The following is a 25,994-nucleotide window of genomic DNA, read 5'->3' on the forward strand; positions in this document are numbered from 1 at the left end:
GTTTATATGGTGGTGCCTGTAGGGTTGAGTGAGGCTGGCAGAGACTTCTAGCACAGGTAGGGAATGGTAGGGATGGCGCTCGAGGGAGGCTGCTGTCCACCTTCTCTAAGAAAACCTCAGTGGACCTGGAGTTCTTGTTGGTTAGGTGTTTCTGCAGAGATAAGTTGTGTAGCAGTGAAGTTGGGCCATTTGCATGGAGGTAGCTGTGGGTTATGGGTGTAGCTGCTAGTAGTTCAAGGGGGCAGTTGCTGGGCCTATACCCTTCCCAAGGGTACCTCAGAGTTTTCAGCCTGAAGACAATATGTGCCCATGGGTTGCAACAGCTTGGTTTGACCTGATTTTGGGGGTATTAAACCTCTTTCTGGATTTTTTTTTCAATGAAAGGGCATTTTCTTTCTTTTTTTATTTCTTTTGGTTTTTGGGCCACACCCAGTGACACTCAGGGGTTACTCCTGGCTATGTGTTCAGAAATTGCTCCTGGCTTGGGGGACCATATGGGATGCCGGGGATTGAACCGAAGTCTGTCCTGGGTCAGCTGCATGCAAGGCAAATGCCCTACTGCTGCACTATCGCTCCGGCCTTTGAAAAGACATATTTCAATGGATCTCCCTTTCATTCATAACCAAACAATTCCTATAAACGTCTTGTGGGTTTCTCATGAATCGATTTGCAGCTCGTTCCATTGGCAAAAACCTCACCCACAAATCTCTCTCTCTCTCTCTCTCTTTCGTTCTCTTTTACTTTCTACCTTGGACTCTGGGCAAGGCTGCCTTGAAGGATTTCCGGTTCTCTGTTGTTGAACAGCAGCTGTTTTTAAAGAGCTTTACAAGGCGGTGTCTGTTTGAGAGGTTCCCCTGAAGTACTTATCTTCTGAGGTCTTAACAAAAAGGCTTTTAAAAAAAAATAGCGTACCTTGGAGTCATCTTTAAAACTACCTTCCCGGTCAGAGTTCTGCCTCTATCCATAGCCCGGAAACCATTTCTTCATCTGATAATTGTTTGTCAAGTGGATTGACTGGGAATGAGAAAAGTCCTCCAACATCCAAGTACTGGCTCCTCTGAATCACATCGTTTTTCTGCTTCCTTCACTGACTGAGGCAAGGTTTGCACAGGGATTCTGTGGTCTCAGAGCTGGCATCTTTGCAGGGATCATTTTTCCTCTGCTATAGGATGGCCGGAAATTCTGAAAATGGGGTTGTTGTTGGTGGTGGTGTTAAGTGGTTGGATGGGCTGGCGAACTGACTCAGTCTAAGCACCCTTGCCTGCCTGTGTGAGGTAGATTTGATTCCTCACAAGGCAAAACCAAACAGAAAACAAGTGGATGAAGGGATACATGCCAGGGGGTGCTGTGTGGGTGTTGAAAGGGAAAAGGAAGAAAGGGGTCAGAGAGATAATACAGCACTTGCTTTGCACATGGTTGACCTGCATTTGATCCCTGCCATCCTTCCTACATGGTCCTCTGAGCACCAAAAAGAGTGACTACTGTATGAAGTAATCCAAGAGTAACCCATGAGTAACACCAGGTGTGGCAGAAAGAAATACAGAAAAAAGAAAACCCCAAAAACAAAGGAAGGGGGGAATGAGTTAAAAAGAGAAAAAGGAAGAAAGAAAAAAAGAGGAGGAAGGGAAGGAAAGAAGGAAGGAAGAAAGAAAAAGGAACAGGACAACTGGGTAGGGAAAGCAAGACACAGACCGTAGTGTCCCTCCCTGTCTCTCTCTCCTTATCTGTGTCCTTCACGCATGCAACTGCTACTTTCCATCACCTTAGGTTTGTTTTTCATGGCACCATAGCAGCCCACATCATTACCATCCACTTAGCCTATGCAGGGGCCTCATAATATTCTGTCCTCCAAGATCAGCCATCCTCAGCTTGCCTTACCTGGACCTTCCTTATCTTCCACCATTACTCGGGAACCTCGAGACAGAACAAGCCCCCCAATGAGCGCCTCACTGGCTTTGTGCACCAAGAGCAGAGTTGTGACTCAGAGCAAAGTGTCTGAATGATGAAAGCTGGCGGCTGTGAGAGCAGAGTTCAGTTCTTTCAGTTCTTTTTTGAGATTGGCACACATTGTCTTGTTTTTGGGAAATCAACTTTTCTGGGGTCCAGGCCACATCACGCAGTTGCATTGCATAGAAAGTTGCTTTAGCACTGCTCCAGTCCCAAAAGAAACTCCACAGTGGTCAAAACGTAAAACATTGAACTCTTTGGACGTGACAGAAAATGTGTAGACTCTACATCTAGGATCCTCTACAAACATCTAGGATCCTCTGGGTCTATTAAGAGAGCATGGAGGTCCTTGGTAGGCTTCCATGGACCAAGGCTAAAGGTCATGCATCACTTCCTCCCATAACCCATCTGGGAGCACCACGCAAGTGACTCACAAAACTCAAGGATGCTGGGAAATGTAGTTTTTTTTGTCTAGATACAGAGGAAATTTTTAAGAAATGTATAGTTTTTGATGGGGGGGGGGGGCTACACTTGGCAGTATTTGGGAGCTAGTCCTAGCTCTCTACTGGGAACTGGGCCCCAATTTCCTGCTGCAAAGATACTGATAAACAATGAATAGTCTTTTCTGGCCCTTTAAAAGGCTTTTGAAACTAAGGAATTGGAACTCTCTCTCTCTCTTTCTCTCTCTCTCTTTTTTCTCTCTCTCTCCCCTGTGTGTTTGTGTGCATGAGAGAAAGAGGTGAGAGAGAGAGAGAGAGAGAGAGAGAGAGAGAGAGAGAGAGAGAGAGAGAGAGAGAGAGAGAGAGAGAGAGAGAGAGAGAGAGAGAGAGAGAGAGAGAGGACAACACAGGCTGCAGAGATTAGTGTATCAGCCTTCAGCCTTGACAAGGGTCAGGAAGCATCACTTGGGCACAGGAAAACTTTGATGCTGAAAATTGCCTTTCCCCTAGGCAAGATTCCCCCATGACCTGGACCTCAGGGGTGGATATCTTGATTGAAACCTCTCTTCCGGGGCCCGGAGAGATAGCACAGCGGTGTTTGCCTTGCAAGCAGCCGATTCAGGACCAAAGGGGGTTGGTTCGAATCCCTGTGTCCCATATGGTCCCCCGTGCCTGCCAGGAGCTATTTCTGAGCAGACAGCCAGGAGTACCGCCAGGAGTACCGCCAGGAGTACCGCCTGAGTACCGCCTGAGTACCGCCGGGTGTGTCCCAAATACCAAAAACCAAAAAAGAAACCTCTCTTTCAAAGAGGGGGACGTCCAGATTCTTTACCATGAGCACAGCACAGTACCCATTGGCCAGTGAGACAACTAGCAGGAATGACTGCCTCCACCCAGTTATTACTTTTTAGGTCCTAGAATCAGCAGGGAATCTCTTGGTGCAAACTAGAGAGTGGAGTTATGGCCAGAGAGCACCAGGGAGCCTCCCTGGAGAGTGAATTTAGCTGCTGGGACTGCAAATGCATCTTAAATGTCTTCCCTCCTCTCAAACAGGAAATATATTTTAGTTACCAAAAGCAGCTGGAGCAATAGCACAGTGACTAGGGCATTTGCCTTGCATGCAGCCAACCCAGGTTTAATCTTCAGCATCCCATATGATCCCTGGAATCTGCCAGAAATATATTTTTTCTTTTTGGTTTTTGGCCACACCCAGCGGTACTCAGGGGTTACTCCTGGCTCTGTGCTCAGAAATCGCTCCTGGCAGGGTCGGGGGACCATATGGGATGTTGGGAATCAAACTCGGGTCTGTCCAGGGTTGGCTGAGTGCAAGGCAAATGCCCTACCACTGTGCTATCTCTCCGGCTCCCAGAAATAATTTCTGAGCACAGAGCCAGGAGTGACCTCTGAGCACTGCTCAGTATGGCTCCTAAACCCAAAACTCAAACAAATGGTAATAAAAATGGTTATCTGCCATGAACCACACATGCATTCTGGCCCTTCTGGCCCTGCCCTTTAGCAAAGTCAAAGCACAGAAGAAACAAATGCTTCGTTTGCTCATTGGGGGTGGGAGAGGAATCTTCCCAAGCCTGCCCTCCTCCCCTTCAGAACAGGGTCCCCGAATTCGGAGCACGCAGTAAGCATTTTCTTGGGATTTTAGTTAAACTGACACGCTCCAAGCACAGCTGGGTTGTGGATTTTTTTTTTTCTCTCTCGTCTTTTCTGTTTTTTTTTTTGCCTTCAGCCCTTGATTTTTCGGGGAAGGCAGCTCCTAATGAGATTGATGGGAGAGTCTCTGCTCCACTTTGTTCTCGTCTCGGCTGAGTCGTCACTTTAGAACTTGATCTGCAGCAGCAGAAGCCCTGAGCACATCCCCCCTACACCCCCCCCCCAGTCAGGCAGGCTGACACCATGCATCGAGGGGGACCGGAGAGGCTGGGGGGGGCTGCCCATTTGCTGCTACTCCCCCCCCCCCCATACATACCCCAGCCTCTCTGCTCTCTTTTACTCTCCACCTGCTTTTTCTCCCTTTAACTTCTTGCCTTTCACAACCCAAGGCTAGCAGGTGCCAGTCTCTGCTGGTGGAGTGTAAATTGGTACCATTTCTCCAGAGGACAATTTGTCAAATGCTATTAAAAGCCTTTAAAATTAAAAGGAAAAAAATAACCCCAACAACTCTGCATTGGCTCTGACCTGCAAAGTCCCTTTCTAGGAATTTAGTGGCAATAATTGGCCAGGGGGTCCCACCTATGTGCAAAAACGTGCCTTTTTTTTTTCTTCATCTGGAACATCCTGGAAATCTAAGCAGGTAAAAAAAAAAAAAAAACTACCGGGGCCAGAGAGATAGCATGAAGATAGGGCGTTTGCCTTGCATGCAGAAAGACAGTGGTTCGAATCCTGGCATCCCATATGGTCTCCCGAGTCTGCCAGGAGCGATTTCTGAGCGCAGAGCCAGGAGGACGTCCCCCCAACCCTGCCGGGTGTGACCCCCCAAATAAAGCAAAACCAACTGGCTAAAGGATCAGGGGTGCTAATTGGAACATTTACACCTTGCCTGGCTGTGAGAGGCCCCCATGGAGGAATGGGCTGTTCAACTGAAAAGCTGTCACTGTGCCCTACAAATAAATTTAGCTGACACCTGGCAGGAGGGTTAGTCTGGGGTTAATATGATGATGACAGTTGGGGCCAGAATGATAACAGTGGGAAGGGTGCTTGCCTTGCATGAAGCAGACCCGGATTCGATCCTTGGCATCCCAGATAGTCTTTCAAGTCTGCCAGGAGTGATTTCTGAGCACAGAGCCAGGAGTAAATAACCTGAATAACCAGCAGGTGTGGCTCACTCCCAACCCCCCCTCCCCGCAATGGAGATGACAATAAAGAAATGGCCAGGGGGAAAGGACCAATTTCTTGCCAGGAAAATGGTAGCAAACTGACTCCAGCTCCGAATTGGACCATATGAGGATCTGAGCATAGATGAAGTGTTTTCTCGGTCTGGGTACAGATTTCAGAATTTCTCATGATGCAAAGAGGAATCAAAGGAGCTCCTGTAAGTACATTTCACGACCTGTGATTTGGGTCCATAATTGAAGTGAAAAAATGAAAGTAATTTCAGCGTTTTTGGATGACCCCAGGGGCTGATTTTTATTTTCCTCCCCATCCCCACCCCCTAGCTTAAAAAATCACCAGTGGTTGGTTTTCTATGCGAGGTAAGGGATGTTTTCACACGAGCATGTTAATGATGGCTATTTCTGGATGGCAGAATCTGAGTAATTTTCATTTGCTTCTTTCTTCTTTTTGGTAGTTTCTGGCGCTTTTTGATTTTTTTTCTTTCTGCAATAAGCGTATATTATGGTTACATGCACAAAGCTTTCGTTCTTAGAATCATTTGGAAGCCACCTGCTGCCATTGAGTTAACATGCTTTTATGGTAGTCCAGGCTTTGCTAAAAAGAGGATGTAGCAGGCCAGAGTGATAAGACAGCGGGGAGGGCGTTTACCGTGAACTCGGCTGACTCAGATTCGATCGCGGCATCCCATAGGGTTTCCCTGAGCCTTCTAGGAGCAATTCCTGAGCACAGAGCCAGGAATAAGCCCTGGGCACTGAGGCTCAAAAAGAGGCCTCTAGAAACTGGAAATGTATGGGGATTTTTTTGGTAGACCATTTGTCTTACATGCGTGAGGCCCTAGGTTTCAGCTCTGGCACCCCTCAAACACCTACCGCCCTCAAAGAATTTCCAGATCTTTTTTACTTTTTAATTTGGGATTATTCCTGGCTCTGCACCCAGAAATTACTCCTGGCAGGCTCTGAAGACCATATGGGATGCCGAGGATCGAACCTGGGTCAGTCGTGTGCAAGACAAAATGCCCTCCCCTTTGTGCTACTGCTCTGGCTCTGATTTCTGTATCTTTCTCTCCAGTTGCTAAACAAGAAGCTACTCACCAGAGAGGGTGAGTGTCTTGCTTATTGACTCACAGCAGCTGGAATTTCACTCTCGGATGATGAAGCCAGAGATCTAAGTCCCAAATCCTAGATGCTTCTAGAACCTCTACAAGGAGTGGGCCCAGTCCACCCTAGGGATTCAGACAGTTTTTGCTCCCTGGGTTTCTGCCCAATGCCTGCTCCCCCCCTGCAAACAGCATCCTTAGATTCAGTTTAGCCAAAGTGTACTCTGCCACACACAAACTTTCTCTAACACACAGAGCATAGGTGCTTGTTCAATTTTTCATCCTAACGAGCCTCCCCAAGGTTCTTGTCTCTTTAGGTTAAAAAAAGACCTTCCTACTCTGTCCTCATGGTATTTATCAACTGTTTCCTGGCAGAGGGAGGGAGGGAGGGAAGGAGGGAGGGAGAGAGAGAGAGAGAGAGAGAGAGAGAGAGAGAGAGAGAGAGAGAGAGAGAGAGAGAGAGAGAGAGAGAACCCACAGGATGCTAAGCCTGCTCTCAATCCTGCCTCCATTGCTCACAATTTCTGAGCCCAAGAATCCCTTCTGGGTTTGTCTGTTTGGAAAGCAAATGCAGGTGACCCAAATCCTCCCCAGGGAAGGGGAGGTGAAGTGGAGAGATGACTCTATATTTGAGGGCATATGGTCAGTTCCCCTGAGCTTTTTTTTTTTTTTTTTTTTGCCAATGCATGCACCATGTACCAGGCTTTCTGGCTATCCCCATCTTCTCTCCTGTCCTCTGCTGCCACTTCCCTTCCTCTTCCATCAGACATACCCCTCACCCCACCCCAAGGCTGCTCTTTCCAGAAACAGAAACCCTGAAACCCTTCAGCATGGTTCCTACACCCTTTCGGGGCACACTCTGGATAAGGAACACCCGAACCCTTGCCTGGCCTTCTCTCCAAGCTCTCAGCTGCTGGGCAGCTTTGCTTCTCATTCGCCATCATACCAGAGTTCACCCCCCTCAAGAAAGTTCCCCATCCCTTTCATGCTTCAGGACCTTTGCACCTGCCATCTCCCTAGTTGGCTGACCTATGGGTATTTCCCTTGCAAGGTCATTAGAAAGCTTTCCTGTAAGAAAGTCAAACTTTGGTCAAACTTCACTGCTCCTCCAAATATGCATCCTTCCCCCTTTGAGGGAGGACACAGTACAGTGTCCTGCAGAGCCTATCTGCTGCCATTATAGTCAGGACTGAGAAATGTGTTTTGCTTTAAAAACAAACAAACAACATTCCAGGGACTGGAGTGATAACACAGTGGTAGGGTGTTTGCCTTGCTTGTGGCTGACCCAGGATGGACCTAGGTTTGATCCCTGGTGTCCCATATGGTCCCCCGAGCCAGGGGCGATTTCTGATCACAGATCCAGGAGTAACCCCTGAGTGTCACTGGGTGTGGCTCAAAAACTAAGAGAAACCAACCAACCAACAAAAACTAAAAACCATTCCAGGCGGTTGCCGTGTTTCACCAGTCTAGCTCTATGGACTCACTCTTTTCTTAGCCATGAAAAATCCTGGGGACACTAGCCACATAGCTGAAAGCTGTCCATCTCGGGAGGAGAGGGTGGGCCAAGCCCCCACCCTGCCAAAGCCATGCCCGATGCATCAATCACTCAGAATCACTGTTTCCCCTATGACCTTGCCTCACCATTCCTCTGTGATCCTCTGCAGACACCAATCTGACCAAACTTCAGATATGCTAGTATTTGGACTGATAAAACTGGGGCTTTCTTGGAGCAAGTGTGGGCACCCTCCTCCCCTGTATCTTACTTCTTCCAGGAGATCTGGCAGCTGAGAACAAGTCCCACAAAGTGACAGTATCTGTAACAGTGCTTTGAATTTTTGGTCAACTTCATTTCTTTGATGCTATCACCCATATAGGAACACACCGACTTAACAAAATAGTCAGCTAACAAAATTTTACTAAACTCTTTGCCATTGTATTAATGACTTAATTGGAGATACAATCATTTCACAAATGTGATACTGTATTTTATAAAATGTTCTTTCTTCTCTTCCTTTCTCAATTTTTCTATTATTATCTAGAAACAAATGGATTATGGTTAACTATGTGATGCATGTTCTTTAAATAAAATAAAAATATGCTACATGCAAATCTGCCTTTTCAGCATTAACAGGCAAGAATCTAGGTGAGGGGACACCCCTACTCCACCACACAGAGGAGTCTAGAAACCCTCAGAAGCAGAAACCAAAACCCTGAGCCTGCCAAGACTGTTGGCTTCGTATCACTGAGGAATTATGCACCAACTAGGGGTCATCTGGTGTGTCACTTACCTATCTGCACATCTGTATCTTCTGGCTGAGTCCCCCCAGGAGGGGACAGCAGGCAGCAGAGCCCCTCCAGAGAGACCCCCAGAGTCACAGGGTGAACCTCAAGAGGTCAAGTTTCTCCTTCCCCTGACAAGTCCCCTGACAGAAGGAAGCAGGAGGCAAGGACCCCCATCAAGTCACAGGGGATAGAGGGAGAGTGTCCAGCTTCTGTGTCCTGGAGATCTCAGGAGGAAGGTCAGGTTGGGAAGGGTCCAAAGAGTGGGGAAGTCCAGTGTTGCTGCTGCTTCTCTTCTGTGGAGTCGGCCGGTGCTGGGCTGGAGTGCACGCTGGAACAAGGGGTAAGGGGTGCTCCGTGTATCCCAGAGGGGAGACCATGGTGTAAGTATATGTGGGTCCTGGCCTCTGGTCTTTTTTTTGATGTGCCCCATCCCTTGGAAGGCAGTTGCTGACCCCTCAGTCTGTACTCCTGTGCCCACACCCACCTTCCATACCCCTGTACCCAAGTTTGGCTAAATACCTCACCTCTAGGAAAGGGACTTCACTTCCCAGTCTGAGGACACAGAACCAGTGTGTAAGGGTGGGGAGGGATGACACAACCTATGAGTGGGGCAGCTTTGTTCCTTGAGAAAGAGGTTCATGCTCACAATGGTCTCCCCCACATGGCCAACAGGCTCCCTGGACACTTCGCAGAAAACTTCAGTTGCCACCCAGCAGTGCTTCCTTTGCGGGTCAGTAACTCAGACTGGGTTCCTTGAGGAGGACTGGAGGACCTATAGGAAACCCTCCCTTGCCTCCAATCTGCATCGTCCTCCCTACAGTGCTCCACAGAAGGCCAGAGCAAGCACTGTCCCACGCCGGGCTCTAAGTCTAGGAGCTGGTTTTGACTGTCCCTGAGCTCAATGCAGCTCAGACCCAGTTCATAACCTAGGATGCAGGATAGAGAGGTGATGACTTGTGGATATAATGTGCTGAGTCCAAGGGGTCCCAATAAGGCAGCTCAGGGGATGGGAATGTGCCTCCCTGCAATGCTGCCCAGACCCCTGTGGCCCCCAGGAGGCGGGAAGGGGTATGGAATGATGGGCTAAAAGTCTCCTACACCCCCACATCCCCAAAGGGTGATGCAGATGGTCTCTGATGCCTCTCAGCCACACACACACACACACACACACACACACACACACACACACACACACACACACACACCCAGGGAGTGAGCCTTCCTGCAGGGCTGTTTTAGGACATGAATGACCTGGAGAATCCGTGGACAGAATTACAAGTGTGGCCATCGGAGGACTCACTAAGGGGAAAGCAGTGGGCTCTGGGCTCCTGGGAGAGGCTGCTCTCTCTTATAGAGAGAGCGTATATCCAGGGAGTCCAGCAGGGGGCTTTGTGGATCTGGCAAGAGGCAAAGCCTGCACCAGACATGGACAGACGGGGACAGTCAGGGACAGACATGGGGCATGGAGAGGCTCCTCAGGCAGTGACCTATCAGGTCCCCCCCCCCAATCTTGGCCATGCCAGAAGCCCCCCAGACTCGCTCTCCGGCACCCCATATAATTCCCTGAGCACCACCAGGAATGATTCCTGAGTGCAGAGCCAGGAGTAAGCCCTGAACACTGCTGGGTGTGGGCCCCAAAACAAACCAAGCAAACAAACAAAAATCAGAACAAGTGAGCCCTCCAGGCAGGAACCAGGATGCAGTGATGCCCGTGTCCTTTTTATTTAAAGTCACCGTCAGGGTTTCAGGAGTCCCAGCATGTCCGTCTTCTCTGTCCTTGCCTGCCCCTCACACCAGCGCATGGAAACCCTCCACCTTCTCCCGGTACAAGTGGAGGAACTGCTTGGCCAGGCAGTGGAAAGGAGCCTCAAAGTTCTCCATCAATTTCTGTGGGGGACATAAGAAAGAGGTCAGCTGGGGAGTCTGGGACTGACTCCCTAATGCTGAGCGGGACTTACATTAGGGGCGACACCGTCCACTGTCACCCCAGCTCCTATGTGGAGCATCGAGCTCAAGTTGGCCCCTTCACCAGGATGCGGGCACCAAGGGCTATGGCAGCTGCATTCTAGATGTTTCTAGTAGGGTTCTAGATGCTTCTACAGGGCTGTATCTCCAGCCAGGTGTGCCTGTGTAGCCCTGGGAACACTCTCATTGGAAGAATGGAAAGATGCTAAAATGACTTTTTTGGGTTTGTTTTTAGGCACACCCAGCAGCGCTTAGGGGTTACTCCTATCTGTGCCTTCCGAAATTGCTCCTGGCAGGCTTGGGGTACCGTATAGGATGTCAGAGACCGAATCTGGGCCGACCGTGTGCAAGGCAAATGCCTTCTGCTGTGTTACTGCTCCGGTTACCAAAATGATTCTTTAAGGCCCAAGTTATCCAAGGAAGGAGCATCTGAGGCAAGAGAGTGACAGGACAGCAGGGGGCGCCCCAGCTTCAGTTCAGCAGAGGATCTTGATACAGCCTGGAGGGGGACAGGCCCTCAGGAGGGAAGCCGGGGACCTAGGAGGGATGGCAGGATCCCCAGGTGATGGGGGAACGAACGCAGGGACTGGGTGGAACATCCAAGCTACAGGAGGAGCCAAAGGGCTTCTGCTCTCTGGGCAAGACCAGAGAAAGCTGCAGTTTGCCCTGGACTTCCTCCAAGGGCTGAGAAGAGCAGAGCAGGCTCCAGGGGAGGGGTCAGGACCATGGGGGTGGAGGTGTGGGGGACACACCGACAGGAAACACTCCGCCCAGCTTCTGCCACGAGTCCAGAGTGTATGACTGGGGGTTTATAGATCGATTTGTGCTTCTGTTAGCTTTGGCGGCCACACCTGGCCGCGTTCAGGGCGGACTTCTGGCAGGACCCTGGGGACGTCTCAGTGGTGCCAGGGATCGAATCTGGGTTGGCTGTGAGCTATGCCAGTGCCTTAGTCCCCCCCTTCTGTCTTTCCGGCCCCTTATTGATTTATTTTCCTGAAAGACGTTGGCATCAGGAGGAAGCCACCCCTTTCCAGACCAGCAGAAGCCAAGACGCCAGAGAGCTTTTCTGGATGGTTCCTGGCGGGGCGCAGGGATAGCACAGAACATCAGTGAAGCAGGTTCCTGGATAGGGCCCTCACCAACCTACAGCTCCAAGTCTGCATTTCAGATCCTACTGTAGAACTTGGGGATTCCTTAAGATTGAAACCCCAAAGTCACAGAGAGAAGAAAAGGTCAGAGATGGACACAATTCTTGGAGTGGTCTTGGTGCTGGTGTCTGAACAGGGCGCCTAAGACACAGGAACAAAATCTTCTGTGGACCTGGGGGCTCACATTGGCCATGGGTGTCCACACGGCAAAGAGAGACACAAGGGGAGACACATTTTCTCCCCTAAAGACCAGAAATCCCTGGCTCCCCGGAGCCACACACAGTATATCGCAGCTCATAAAAGTGCATCAAGGGCTCCAGAGAAAGGATTTTGCAAAAACATTCAAGGGGCTCGGTTAAACAAGGGTTCAATACCCAGCATTCAACTGGGTCCCCCAAGCCTGCCAGGAGTGATTCATGAGCGCAGATCCAGGAGTAGACTGGAGGGCGGCTGGGTGTGGCCCCCAGACCAATCCAAACCAAACAAAAAGGACCTTTTGCTTGTCTCTGGAGTGAAAAATGCAGAACTTAGAAATGGGGGTTGGGGTGGAGACAGTGTAACTGGGGCAGGAGTAGAAGAAGGGGTAAGATCCAAGGGGTGAGAATTCTAGTTGGAAGGAAGTTCAGAGGAAGTTCTTACCTTCCCCAGAACCCCCCATAGGTTCCTCCTCCAGGCCCGGAGGGAGCATTTCCTGCACCGAGGAAGAATTTGGGCCACACCCAGCGATATTCAGGGGTTACTCCTGGCTCTGCACTCAGGAATCACTCCTGGGCAGTGCTCGGGGGACCATATGGGATGCTGGGGATTGAACCCAAGTCAGCGGCATGCAAGGCAAATGCCCTCTTGGCTGTGCTATCTATTGCTCCCACCTCTCAAAGAGAGATTTTAGCACCGCATTTTGGACTTAATCATCATGTTGCAATTCCAGGCCCAGCGACTTTGGCTGTACCCCCCTTTGACAAGTGCATGAAAAAGAAATCACAGCTGGTTCTGCGACCTGGTGGGGGCAAGATCAGGGCATCTCTCTGGAGCTCCAGTAAGAAATGAGAGGTGCAGGGGTTGGCATGGCCTCCTACCCTGATGATGGGGAGTAGCTGCATTTGGAAAAACTTCCCAAATTCAGCCTTAAGGGCTGCTGGGTTTACGGCCTTAAGGCAAGGTCGAAAGTGGTCTCCAGGCTCCTTAGGAACTGACCCCCTGACTCTGGGGCAAACAAAGAACCAAAGGTGCGGGAGGTTGTACCCCTTCAGTTTTTCAGCCATTCTGGCTCTGAATTGCAGGTCCCAGGCCCACCTGCAGGAGGTGCTCTACTCCAACATCGCAAGTGCTGTCTCCCTCCAGGAAATGCATTTGATGGGAGCTGCTTTGCTCCCAGGCCTGCATCCAAGCTGAGCTGTGGGGATGGCTGGAACCTCAACATTCCCAGGGAGGAAGTGGGGCTCCACCAGCATAGGGCAACCCCAAACAGAAGCAAGGGCATGAAGGTGCCAGTACCAAGCCGCTGAGTGTGAAAGCCCAAGCTGTGCCCCTAGGCCAGGCACATCTGAGGGCAGGTGATGACCAAAGGAAAGTCACATCACTGCCACCCAAAGAGGGCCAGTGGCCACGGGTGTGCTGGAGGGCCCAGGAAACCAGGTCCCCATCCGAGATACATGGGGCACCAGGACTGATGCGCAAAGGCCCGCATCAAGCCCCCTTGGGTGAGAGGGCATGGGAAGACACTCACCACTGAAGTTTCAAAACATTCCAGGCCTTGACCCAAGGCCCAAGCGTGAGCCTTCGCTGAATCCACAGTCCTCCTGCCCACCAGGTCTGTCTTGTTCCCCACCAACACACCTAAGAACGGAGACAAGTGCCAACAGGACAGTGACAGGCAGGGGTAAAAGGAACAATTATGGGGCTGGAGAGATAGTATGGAGGTGGGGCATTTGCCTTGCATGCAGAAGGACAGTGGTTTGAATCTGGCATCCCATATGGTCCCCTGAGCCTGCCAGGAGCGATTTCTGAGTGTAGAGCCAGGAGTAACCCCTGAGCGCTGCTGGGTGTGACCCCCCCCCCCCAAAAGGAGCAATTATGCTGCTTCTAAGATTCAGAAAACAGGAGAGGGGGCACTGGGAGGGGCAGGGAGGGCCTCCTGGACCCCTCTTGTCCAGTTTTGTTTTTGTTTTTTTGTTTTTTGGGTTACACCCAGCAGCACTCAGGGGTTACTCCTCTTGTCCACTTTTGCTCTTCAGCTCCCCGATCTCCAAGTGCACCAGCTCCTGCAGGCAAGCACGCATGGCTAGGGTGTTAATTCTTCGTGCGTGGAGCCAACTTGCTCGATGGTCATTAATACTAATGTGAGAATCGGGCTCCGCGTCAGGGTTTCTGAGGTAATTGAGCTCAGCTCCCGGCCACATGGGCTGCCGATAATTTCTGAGCCAGTCCCCGGAGATCGCTTTCCCTGGTCTGTAATGAGCGGAATTTGTTGATCTCACAGAGAGGATGAGGGAAATAAATAAATAAGTGCAAGACACGGATTTCAGGCGCTCAGAAAGGACAACGGGGCTCAAATGTTTACTGCGCCCTGCCGAGAGAAGAGACAGCATTGGCAGGCCTTTTTTGAGGGACCCCAATTTGCGGGGTTAACAGCCCAGACACACATATTTTGGGTGCAGGGTGTGGCAGGAGGGGTGCATGGCTCCCAGGGCCTCCCGGGACCAGAGCAAGGCCTGGAACTCTCGAATAGTCTTGGTTATGACCTTGAAGGTTGAGGATCAGGGGTGCTGCAGGGACATTGGTGTATAGGGGAACCTACCTGGGAGGGAAGCGCTGGGGCACTGTGCCCGCACCTTCTCCAGCCACTTGGCGCAGTTCTGGAAGGACTGTTCGTTGGTCACGTCGTAGACCAGACACAGCATGCTGGGGTCTTCCCACTGCATGGAAGGTTGGGGTGAGCTGAGGTGGGTCACTGGAGTGATGGGGAACACTCAGAGGAGGGGGGCAAAGCTGGCTTCTAGGAACCAGAGCAATGGCACAAGCGATAGGGCATTTGCCTTGCACGCACTAACCTAGGATGGACCGTGGTTCAATCCCTCGGCCAACACCGGTTATGGCCCCCAAACCAAAAATCAAACAAACAAGCAAACAAAACAAAACAAAACAAATCTGGCTTCTGGGAAGAGGCCAGGAGAAAGGCATGTATTCTAGGTACTCCAAAGGGCACAAGAGAACCCATCAGGCAGAGACAGTGGGCATAGATGGATGGGCCAGCTCAGTTGAGGACAGGGTTGGGCAAGCCAGGAGTGGAGGTGGTGGGCAAGAGCTAAGTCCATTTAATATTTTATTGTTGTTGTTTTAAGCCACACCTGGTGGTGCTTGGGGGTTACTCCTGTGCTCAGGAAACACTCCTGGCAGGCTCGGGGGATCATATGGGATGCTAGAGATCGAACCCAGGTTGGCTAACATGCAAGGCAAATGCCCTCCCTGCTGTGCTATTGCTCCGACTCCTCAAACTGCACAACTATACATGGCAAGAAGGCAGGGGAAGGTGATGGGTTTGGCCCATGCACATGCAAACACATATAAACATGCAAGTACACATGTGCACAGATATGCACATTGCCCTGGTGCCTTTCTGCTCTGCGGGATTAAGAATGTCCTACTCCCCGTCCTCCTGAAAGTTTGGCATCTCTCATCCTCAGGGTATTTTCCAAATACCCTTTCTCTAGCCACAGTTCAGCCCGGACCCTCAAACTCTACTGCCACCCCCAGCAGGCGTAGGGAGCCAATGAAAAACTAGGGTTCAGCTGGTTCTCCAGGTCTGTCACATTTTGGGGGTTTCTTGGCAGGCAACAAAGGAGTGTCCTGCTGCCTTCTATGGGGGACAAGACAGCTCTGCTGTGCCATGGGGTGGGGATCCCCTGATGCAAGTGACTCTTGGCCAGGCCCCTTCCCTGCATAAACCACAATTTTATTTCTGGTTTATTTCTGGGGTGCTGGAGGCTGGTGGAGTGGCCACATTTGCCCTCTAGCTGTCCTAGAAAGACCAACTCAGGGCTGGCAGCCTCCCTGGCTCCTTGGTGTGTTGCTGGGACTGGCCTGGTTCCCCCCCACTTCTGCGCCCCCCACCGTAACTTGTGGGCCCTTGCTAGCACCACAAATCACCCCGTCTCCTTCCTCGGGGCCTGGGGTAGGGGGAGAAGCCAGGCTGGGCTGGTTGGAGTAAGGGTGAACTGATGATGGGTCGGTGGCCCAGACACAGGCACCCCTAGCAGCAGGCACCTGGCAAAACAGGCAGACTTGGTGCACAGGCTGCCCTGGGTGCCAGGCAGCCACAGATCTATTTTTTTGAGCAGGAAGAGAAAGGGCTGCAGCAAAGTCGGCATTGGACCGTGGCTGTTCTTGGAAGGGCAAAGGAATGGCTCCAGGGAGCTGATCCCTTCTAATTAGCTCTGTGGCCCAGATTAGCGGAACGGTTACCTTGAAAAGGACAGCATGCCAGATCCTGAGAAGATGGCAGAGGGACACGAGAGTGGGGTGGCACAGGGCACTTCCCAGGGCAAACCCCGAAGGGGAGGTGATGGAGATGGGGATGGAGGAAAGAACTGGGTACCAAGGGGCGGTCCCATTACAGGGCTCTCGGGCGCCACCTACAGGACAATCAAATATTGGCTCCTGTTCTGGGATGCAGATCTGGGTCGAAAAGGGGTGGTGGTGGGGGGGGGGGGGATAAGGGATGGAGGTGGGGGTGCAAGGCTGGGCCACAGAGCTTTAGATTAAGTTTGCAACTAGGATAGTCCAGAGGAGTAGGGGCAATGACATGGACCACTCACAGGGCCAGATAACACTCATTAAAGCACAACCCGCCTCCCCATAATTTCTCTTGGCGGTTGGAGAGATGAGAAATTTTTGTGGGAGAAACCTGGGATGGAAGGCAGGGGTGGGGTGGGTCTCGGAATGGGTTGGGGAGTCGGGACAAGACTGCACGCGACTTGCCAGTTTATCCAGCATTTCTGAGAACAGCTCCTTGCCAGCAGAATCAATAATGAAGAATTCCTAGAATCAGAAAGGAAGGTCCTGAAAATATCGGAATGGGGTCACCAGCACCCCCTCACCTCCACCCTCCACCCCAGAGGTATGCGCACATTACGGGGTGTGTGTCTAGGCTCACAGCGGGGTATGCTTGGAAAGCATCAGCCCACGGGGTCTAGTTGGGAATTGGGGGGGGGCATTCATTCTGGGCTGTATATGAGCCCACCTACAAAGATGCCACGGCCAGACTGGCATTCCAGCTGGCAGAACAGCATGCTCCACCGGCTGGCAAGTGCCCGCCTCCCCAAAGGTCACTCAGCGCTTGCTTAAGCAAATGCGTTTTCAGATCTTGAAGCCACTGGTTTTCAAGGAGGCCAGTGAAGACACCTGCATTCAAAATGGGGCATTTTGTGCTGCTCCCCGAGGCCTGAGGGGCGAATCTGGCAGTCAGCAGGCACCCACGTGCACCCAAGTCTCACTGCCATCCAACAAAGCCTTCCAGATTTTCCCTGGGTCGCCCTATGCAGTCTGTGTGGCTGATAAGAAAGTGCTCTGTAGGGTGGTTGTCTGAACGCTTGCCTTAAGGACCTGAGGACTCGGGCCTGGATTGGGCGCACGAAACCCTTAAAGATTCCGGTGCTTCTTCACTGGGTGGAGGTGGGTGTATCCAATCAAAGCTCAGGGGAGAAGGCCCCATTTCCAGGGAATATTTGGTCAACTGGGTCTGGCAGGCTGGTGTTCAGGGGGCCAAGTGGTGCTTCAGAGGGAATTTGGGGCTTCACACCTGGAAGGTGCCTGTTCCAGGCCTCTGTGCTGTCTTCCAGACCTAAACTGATCCTCCTTCCTTCCTTCCTTCCTTCCTTCCTTCCTTCCTTCCTTCCTTCCTTCCTTCCTTCCTTCCTTCCTTCCTTCCTTCCTTCCTCCCTTCCTCCCTCCCTCCCTCCCTCCCTCCCTCCCTCCCTCCCTCCCTCCCTTCCTTCCTTCCTTCCAACACACTCAGGGATTACTCCTGGTTCTATGCTCAGGAATTACTCCTGGTGGTACTCGGGGGACCATATAGGATGCCAGAGATCAAATTCGAGTTGGACTATGTGCAAGCAAAAGGGCCTCCCACTGAACTATTCTTTTCTGGTTTGTTTTTGGGCCACACCTGGTGCCGTTCAGGGGTTACTCCTGGCTCTGCATTCAGGAATCACTGCTGGCAGGCTCAGGGTACCATATGGGATGCCAGCTGGGTCAGCTGCATGCAAAGCAATCGCCCTCCCCCAGGCTTGGTGACTCTTAACTTTACTATCCAGGGAAACATGTCACCCTGTAATTCACTGTTCAGAATTAGGATTTCTCAGGGAGGGACCCAGGTTAGCAATTGGGTCACAAAGTTATTTGAGGGCAAAGCCCAGATAGATGGTCCTCTCTGGCTTTCTCATCCAGAATCTTCTAGCAATACTTTCTGGGCTCCACAATGCTATATCCCCACAAGCTCAGGGTTGCGGTGGGTCCAGTCAGCAGTTGCCAGCTGCCATCACTGGTGGGTGAAGGCCACCGGGCATCTCTTACCACGCTGTCTGTGGTGTCTGGGACAGGCAACGTCTTCACCACCAAATCCGCCCCTGTGGTCTGCCAAAAAGAAGAACACTATAACCGGGTATCAGAACCCCCCGTCCCCAGGGGACAGCTAGGGACACCCCTAGCTTCTGTGCTTGGGTGGGGACAGACTCACTTGGGACTGGTCCATCCCCCTGCCAAGGGACAAACTTCACAGGACAGTCAAGACAGGATCCTCCGGACACCTCCCTGTACCCATTCAGGTAGCCTTGGCTCAGAGAAAGACCCTCCCAAATCAGGGCTACCAACTCCCCAACTTACCAGCGTGTAGTTCTTCTGGAAGAGGGCACTGTCTGTACGAAATATCTGGGCGAGGGCTGTCTTGCCCACGGCGGGGTCCCCTGCATGATCCAAGGAGACACAAGTCACCCTCATCTCCACAGCTCTGCAGCCTCCCAGCCCCCAAGTGGTCGGTGTAGGAACCCTAACATCCTTCCAAGGTGCCCACAGAACAGCGAGAGGCCAGCCAGGGTCACAGGTTGGCGAAAGGGTCCAATCTCCAAGCCACGCTCAATGGTGGGGCTCAGAGACCTGGAAAGATACAGACTTTATTGCATAAAATGGTCCCAACAGAAGGAAAGAACAAAACCCCAAAAAGCTACAGAGGACTTTGATGCCAGAGAGGGAAAAAGGGCCACTGAGGGTCAGCTCAGCAGGATGCCCAGCCAGCCAGGCTTGCTGGGGACTCTAGTGATCTGGGGATGGGTGAAATCTGTACAAAAAACAAGACACCCCACCTTCCCCCATTACTTTCAAGTCATTGACTCATCTCTTCTCTGCACCCTAGTGCGATTTTTGGAAATGCCTTCAAAGGGCCCCTCTCCCCCAGTTCTCTATAAGGGCCACACTTTGCTTTGGAGGCTCAGGCTTACTGGGGCTCCCTCCAAGGCCCCCAGGCACTGGTCCACAGGCCCATAAGTTGGTCCCTTGAATCAGTGTCTTAAGATCACTTTCTCTAGTTTACCTGGACCTTTAGCTACAGTTTGTTCCTACCAGAACTGTCCTGTCCCCCCGCCCCAGGGGTGTCTGTCCTGAACTCCCCTTCCCTCCCCAGGTTCCCCTTGGTCTCCTCTAAGGTCACACAGTCACCATCAGTCAAAGTTCTGCTCTGCTCTGCAAGTCTCGGAAATTGCTCCTGGTAGGCTCGGGGGATGATATGAGATGCTGGGATTCAAACCACCATATGCAAGGCAAATGCCCTACCTCCATGCTACCTCTCGGGCCCCAATATTCAAATTTTCAGAAAACAAAACAAAACAAAACAAAAACAGCTCTCTTGCATTTCCGGATTTTCCACGGAACTTGCTGCTTCTTAGGGGCTGAAAGCTTAAGTGTTGGAATTCCTGAATCTGTTTCTCCGTGTGTGTGTGTGTCCAGATTTTCCACGGAACTTGCTGCTTCTTAGGGGCTGAAAGCTTAAGTGTTGGAATTCCTGAATCTGTTTCTCCGTGTGTGTGTGTGTGTGTGTGTGTGTGTGTGTGTGTGTGTGTGTGTGTGTGTGTGTGTGTATGTATTTGTGTGTATCATTTCTTAGATCGACAACTGCTTCCAGACCCATGTCTCTCCAGTGTCCTGGTTTTAGAACCTGAGGATTAATTCTATTTAGGCCACATGCAAGGCAAATGCCCTCCCTGCTGCACTATGGCTCTGGGCCTGTTCCTGCTTCTTCACTGCTTGGCTTGTGGTCACCTGCCTGCCCAGGCCTTGCCCACATGCTGTCCACCCAGATGATCCTTCCACTCCTGGTAGCGTGTGTCTCCTACTAACTGCCATGACTTGCAAGGGAGTCGTTTCTTTCTTTCCTTCCAACTTGTCACTGCCACCAGGTGTTCAGCCATGGGGCAGGGGGCATGATGCTTCCCTCCCTCCCTGCAGTGAGCACCCCGAAACTCATGATAGAAGTGACTGAGAAGTGGGGGTACCTGGAGCAAAACATCAGCCATTCACTCTTGACATCAAGGATGGAAAAGAGGGAGAGAAGAATGAAGGAAGGAGGGGCCCGGATGATAGTGCAGAGGTAGGGTGTTTGCCTTGTATGCAGCTGACCCAAGATGAACCTCAGTTCGATCCCCAATGTCCCATATGGTCCCCCAAGCCAGGAGCGATTTTTGAGTGCATAGCCAGGAGTAACCCCTGAGTGTCACTGGGTGTGGCCCAAAAACCAAAAAAAAAAAAAAATGAAAAAAGAAAAAGAAATAAGAAGGAAGGAAGGAAAGAAGGAAAAGGAGGGAGGAAGGAAGAATGGAAAAGGAAGAAGGAAAAAAGAAAGGGAGAAGAGGAGGAAGGAATGAGGGAAAAGAAGAGAAAAAAGAAGAAGGATAGAGGAATGGAGGGAGGGAGGAAGGTGATCTAAGGACTCAATAAACTCAAGAGTTTGTGATTCTGATCATAATCCAGGCAAACGTTTTCTAAGCCACAAATGTGAAAGCCCTACGCTCGTTGTTCATTCTACAGAAGCAAAATTACAATACACAACAGATAAAGCTGGTGGTGCTTGCAGCATCAATTGCCAGAACACCTGTGCTCCAGACACTTGGATACTTGCAATGCATCAGATCTCGTGTGTGTGTGTGTGTGTGTGTGTGTGTGTGTGTGTGTGTGTGTGTGTGTGTGTGTGTGATGATTTTTATTTTTTCAAAGCCTGTGCTTCATAGTACAGGTCTCCCTAGTTTGAGGGGCGACTGGGGAGTGCACAGAACTTGCCAGAGAAGCAGGAGAAAAAATATCCGACTCAAGCAACCTAAGGTGCTTGGGTCCAACCTAGAGCCAAGTTAATCGACAATAACTCCTCTGGGTGTTAAGGTATCTTTTTTAAAGGGGGAGTAGGGTGACAATTGAGGTGCAAAGCTCGGCCAGTTCACTTTAGGAAACCTCTGGGTCCGCAGACTAGCTCTGGTACCGACTCACCCGCCAGGATGCACTTTGCTGCCAGCTTCACCATGGTAACCAGGCCTTGGCTTGCACCGTGGGGGCTTGCGCACCTCCCTTAGGTGGGTCTTAGTGAGTCTGCCGAGGGCGCCGGCCAAGTTGGGAGCGCTGAGACTCCGGGGCCTGGGATCTTGGGGGGTGCTGGAACCCCCAGGGCTGGCTTGGGGGGGGCAGGTCACCAAATGCTTAAGGCCTGGGCAGGGAAAGGCAAGAGGCGCCCCTTGGGGGGTTCAAGGCCTCAGAAAGCAACCAGGGGGAAGTACAATCGAGGCAGCGCGGCTCCCTTGCGGGGTTCAGCCCAGAACCCCAAGCCCCGGCAGCGAGGATCGCCCCGCAACCCCGCCAAGCCAAGCCAACCAAACACCAGGCCAGGCCAGACACGCCAGGCCCGGAACTAGCGTCAGACAGCCCCGCCTTTTCCGTCTCTTTGCGGGCTCCGATTGGCCTCCACCGGCCGCTCCGCCCGCCTTCAGGACTAGAAGTGGCCAGTGAAAAGGAAGAGGCGTGACTAGAGGGCCTGTCTTGAGAACTTATTCGTCGAGAGAGCTGTCAATCACGGCCACTTTCCACCCACCCGATGTTGCCGGAAAAGGTCCGGGCAAAGAAGCTTTGCCAGGCTCTGGGCCTGCGTGGGAGCCATGCTGAGAGGCGGGGCTGGAGAGCTAGCACAGCGGTAGGGCGTTGGCCTTGCATGCAGAAGGACGGTGGTTCGAATCCCGGCTTTCTATATGGTCCCCCGAGCCTGCCAGGGGCGATTTCTGAACGCAGAGACAGGGGTAACCCCTGAGCACCTCCGGGTGTGATCCAAAATCCAAAAAATTATAAAAGAAAAAAAAAAGCGGTTTTCTGGTTGGCTTGGGAGGGATTGGGGGTTCGCTTGCATCTCCCCACCTACTGTAAGTGGGTCAGCCCTGCAGGCCCAAAGGGAGACTGGAAACCTGCTTTTTAAGAACTGCAAGAGGGAAAGATTTAAAGCAATGGGTTTGGGCAGGAAGACCCAGGAAGGGTGAGCGCTTGGCATCCACAAACATAACACCACACATGACCGATCAGCATATTCCACAGGCTACGCCACTGGAAAGGTGCCTGCGCCCTGGAGAGGCCCGTGGACTCCAGTGGAACTTGGAGCTGGTTTGATCCTCCCACGTGTGGTCACTTCTCCTCTTTGCAGCTCCAGGGGACAGGGGAGCTGCACCCACAGGGCCAGACCAAGCCCCACACCGTACATGGAAACCACACACTTACTTGAAGCCAGGGACAAGAATTGAAATCTGCTTTTCGAAATCTAAAGATTTAAAGCAATGGGTTTGGGCAGAAAGATCCAGGAAGGGTGAATGCTTGGTCTCCACACAACACAGCACCATACATGACACATCAGCAGACATCACACACAGGTTATACCACCAGGCGCACATCACACCTGACACACACAATCCACCATTGCACCATCACGCATGACTTTCGATCCAGGACACACCATCCCACACACGACACATACAATGCATCATGCACCACACATGATCCACCATCACACGGATCCACCACACAGGACACACTGCCATCCACACAAAATGACACATGACAGAGCCCATATGCATGGCCCAGCCCATACCCAGCACACTGTGTCTGTTGCAAATCAGCCCCTGAAGAGGTTGACTGATGGTGGGATGAAGGATGAGGCCTTTTTCTTCCAGCTCGGAGCACGCGTCTGCCACCCTATCCAGCCGATGGTTCTGAGGTGAAACGGCAGATAAACAGCTCGCAGACAGTCAGGCTTGTGGAAATATTAGCTTTATTCGGTGGACAAGACTGAAGTCCAAAGACTCAGAATAAGTTCCAGCCAAAAAGCCCCTCGCCTTCCACAGACCCTTGTTTTTACTCCCCAGAATCAGGTACCACCCAATGATGGGATCAGATACCACCCAATGGTGGAAGCAGAATCAGGTACCACCCTAGGGTGGGGGCACAATGCCAGGTCACACCCTAGGGGAGGGCACAATTACCGATCAGGGTAGGGTCAGTAATGATAATAATATTATTATATTATTTCAATATATATAATAATAATAAATAATAATCCCCTAAAATATTTACATACACAACATGCGTCCACACATATACTACACATATACACAACACCACACTCTACAGCCCACACCACACACGCACACACAGACCAGCACCTACAAGTCACGTCCACTATCTTACATGCCCCAAATGACTTCAGGCTTCTACCCTGAACTCAGAAGAAAACACTCTCTTTAATTCTTTAATTCTTTCCTGGATACTCATTCTTAGTGTTGAGGTCAGGCCTGTGTCTCCTTTGCCTCCCTCTCCTACTTTTCCTCTTGGGAGACCACCCCACGAGTCCATCCCAAACCCTCAGGCTGAGTTAAGCCTGAGTCTTCCAGTTTCTCTGCTTTTCTCTGAGGCTACCTGGCAGCCCTTCAAGTGCCCCATGTGGGGGTTACCCTCACCATGCTGCTCTTGAAACACTGAGTCAAGGGGCCAGAGCTATAGCACAGTTCGGAGGGTGTTTGCCTAGCACGCAGCTGACCCGGGATGAACCCGGGTTCGATCCCTGGCATGACACGTGGTCCTCTGAGCCTGCAGGAGTGATTTCTGAGCGCAGAGCCAGGAGTAAAGCCTGAGCACCCCCAGGTATGGCCCAAAAACCAAAATAAACAGACAAACACATAAATAATGTTTATTTTATTTATTTATTTTTTTTTTTTTGGGAGGGCCACATACGGTGATGCTCAGGGTTTACTCCTGGTTATGCACTCAGAAATTGCTCCTGGCTTGGGATACCATATGGGATGCCGGGGGGATAGAACCGCAGTCCATCCTAGGCTAGCATGCCTTACCGCTCTGTGCCACTGCTCCGGCCTCCAAATAATGTTTAAAAAAAAAAAGAGAAACACTGAGCCAGCTCTAGGGTTGCCTCTAGAACCCCTATTTCCTCTCTGCCAGGACCAGCTTGCTTCTTCCTGCTTGAGATTTCAGTCCACACCCTCAAAAACATTCCATTTGGTTTGGGTTTTGTGTGTGTGTGTGTGTGTGTGTGTGTGTGTGTGTGTGTGTGTGTGTGTGTGTGTTGTGTGTGTGTGTGTGTGTGACTTTTTTTGGCCACATGCAGCAGTGCTCAGGAATTACTCCTGGCAGACTTGAGGGACCATATGGAATGCCAGGGATGGAACCCGGGTGGATCCCATGCAAGGCAAACACCCTCTCTGCTGTGCTATTGCTCCAGCCTTTTCAGGGAAGCCTGGAACCTAGATATCTGTATGAACCCCCTTCCCACCAACCCATCTCAAAATTGACTGTGAATCGACATGTGAAACAGGACAGGTTGGGGGGGGGCAGCGTGCACTAACCTGCAACTTCTGTCTCTCACTTTCACTCAGGAAAAGATAATAAACATATCACCAACCTACCAGATCTATGTGGATATGGGGGTTTCCAGGGGTTCCCCCAGCTCTGGAGGCCCAACAGGAGAGATTTTCTGGAACCCTTGGAGCCCCAATGAGGATGTAGGAGGCAGATGCAGAAAAAAAGCCCTCGTGGGTGGGTGGGTGCCAGGAGGAGCTCACCTGCGGGGGCATGTGGAGTTGGGGTAAGAATGGAGAAGGCTTGGTGGGGGGGGGGGATCTTTGCTTCAACATGAGTGAATGGGCACTTAACAGAAACCCTGCTGCCAAGTCAGCTCCGCCCTCTGCATCTGTGAGCAGCTAAATTTACTGCTGAAAGCCTGAGTGAGTCCAGGCCTGGCTTGAAACCTTCTCAGAGAAATTCACCCCACAACAACTATTTCAGCGAATGCTTGCTAAGCACCCCATAGACCAGAACGGTCCCAGGCCGCTGGAGAAGGAAAGTCCAAGGTTACCCAGAATTGCTGTTAAGTAGGAAGGGAATTACTGCCTTCAAGGAGAAAAACTCTGGGGTCTGGAGAAATGGTTCAAAGGGCTGAGCTTGGGGGCCCAGAGTAACAGCACAGTGAGGAGGGCATTTACCTTGCATGCAGCCGACTCAGGTTCAATCCCCAGCATCCTGTTGGGTCCCCTGAGCCTTCCAGGAGTGATTTATGAGCACAGAGCCAGGAGTAAGTCCTGAGCACTGCTGGGTGTGACCCCTCACCCCCAACAAAACAAAACAAAAAATATAAAGGGCCAAGCTTGTTCACCTGGGAGACACAGGTTCAAGCCCTGGCACCATCTATTTGGTCCTCCAGTATTCTCAGCTGCAGCTTTACCCCTAAAAAGCAAATGGGCCACTCTGTTTGGGAACCTTAGAGCAGTGGCAAAGTGCAGCATTTTCTGTCACCCCCAAAGCTGCATGCATCTTCTCTCCTTCTGGCAGCAACCCCAGAGGAAAAGGATGAGGGAGACAAGAGGAAGTAGCTCCAACCCTGGGCTTTTCTCAGTCAGTGAGGTCCACATAAGAAGGAACTCATAGGGACCGGAGAGATAGCATGGAGGTAGGGCATTTGCCTTGCATGCAGAAGGACGATGGTTCAAATCCTGGCATCCCATATGGTTCCCCAAGAGATGTCAGGAGCGATTTCTGAGTGTAGAGTCAGGAGGGACCCCTGAATGCTGCCGGTGTGACCCAAAAACCAAAACCCAGAGGAAAAAAATAAGTTAAAAAAAAAAGGGGGCCCGGAGAGATAGCACAGCGGCGTTTGCCTTGCAAGCAGCCAATCCAGGACCTAAGGTGATTGGTTCA

The 25,994-nt window shown here is 51.4% G+C and overlaps 1 protein-coding gene across 1 annotated transcript; it reads right to left on the minus strand.

The window, feature by feature from the left end:
• Positions 1–10,308: 10,308 nt before the first annotated feature.
• On the minus strand, positions 10,309–21,414 carry IFT27 (intraflagellar transport 27). Its single transcript, XM_049771774.1, has 7 exons — positions 21,249–21,414; positions 18,603–18,682; positions 18,294–18,353; positions 16,701–16,760; positions 14,521–14,638; positions 13,450–13,559; positions 10,309–10,497 (listed from the first exon to the last, which is right to left on the minus strand). The coding sequence occupies exons 1-7, from the start codon at positions 21,280–21,282 to the stop codon at positions 10,399–10,401; spliced, it is 561 nt and encodes a 186-aa protein (XP_049627731.1). The 5' UTR covers positions 21,283–21,414; the 3' UTR covers positions 10,309–10,398.
• Between the last annotated feature and the right edge of the window lie 4,580 nt (positions 21,415–25,994).

This window comes from Suncus etruscus, chromosome 4, assembly GCF_024139225.1.
Source record: "Suncus etruscus isolate mSunEtr1 chromosome 4, mSunEtr1.pri.cur, whole genome shotgun sequence".
NCBI classification, from domain to species: Eukaryota; Metazoa; Chordata; class Mammalia; order Eulipotyphla; family Soricidae; genus Suncus; species Suncus etruscus.

Excerpts from the sequence above, each read along its gene's own strand:
- IFT27 (XM_049771774.1), bottom strand. The coding sequence starts at position 21,282 with ATGGTGAAGCTGGCAGCAAAGTGCATCCTGGCGG. Across the intron at positions 18,683-21,248 it reads AGCAAAGTGCATCCTGGCGG|GGGACCCCGCCGTGGGCAAG; the intron begins GTGAGTCGGTAC and ends TGGATCATGCAG. Across the intron at positions 14,639-16,700 it reads CAGAAATGCTGGATAAACTG|TGGGAAGACCCCAGCATGCT; the intron begins GCAAGTCGCGTG and ends CCTTCCATGCAG.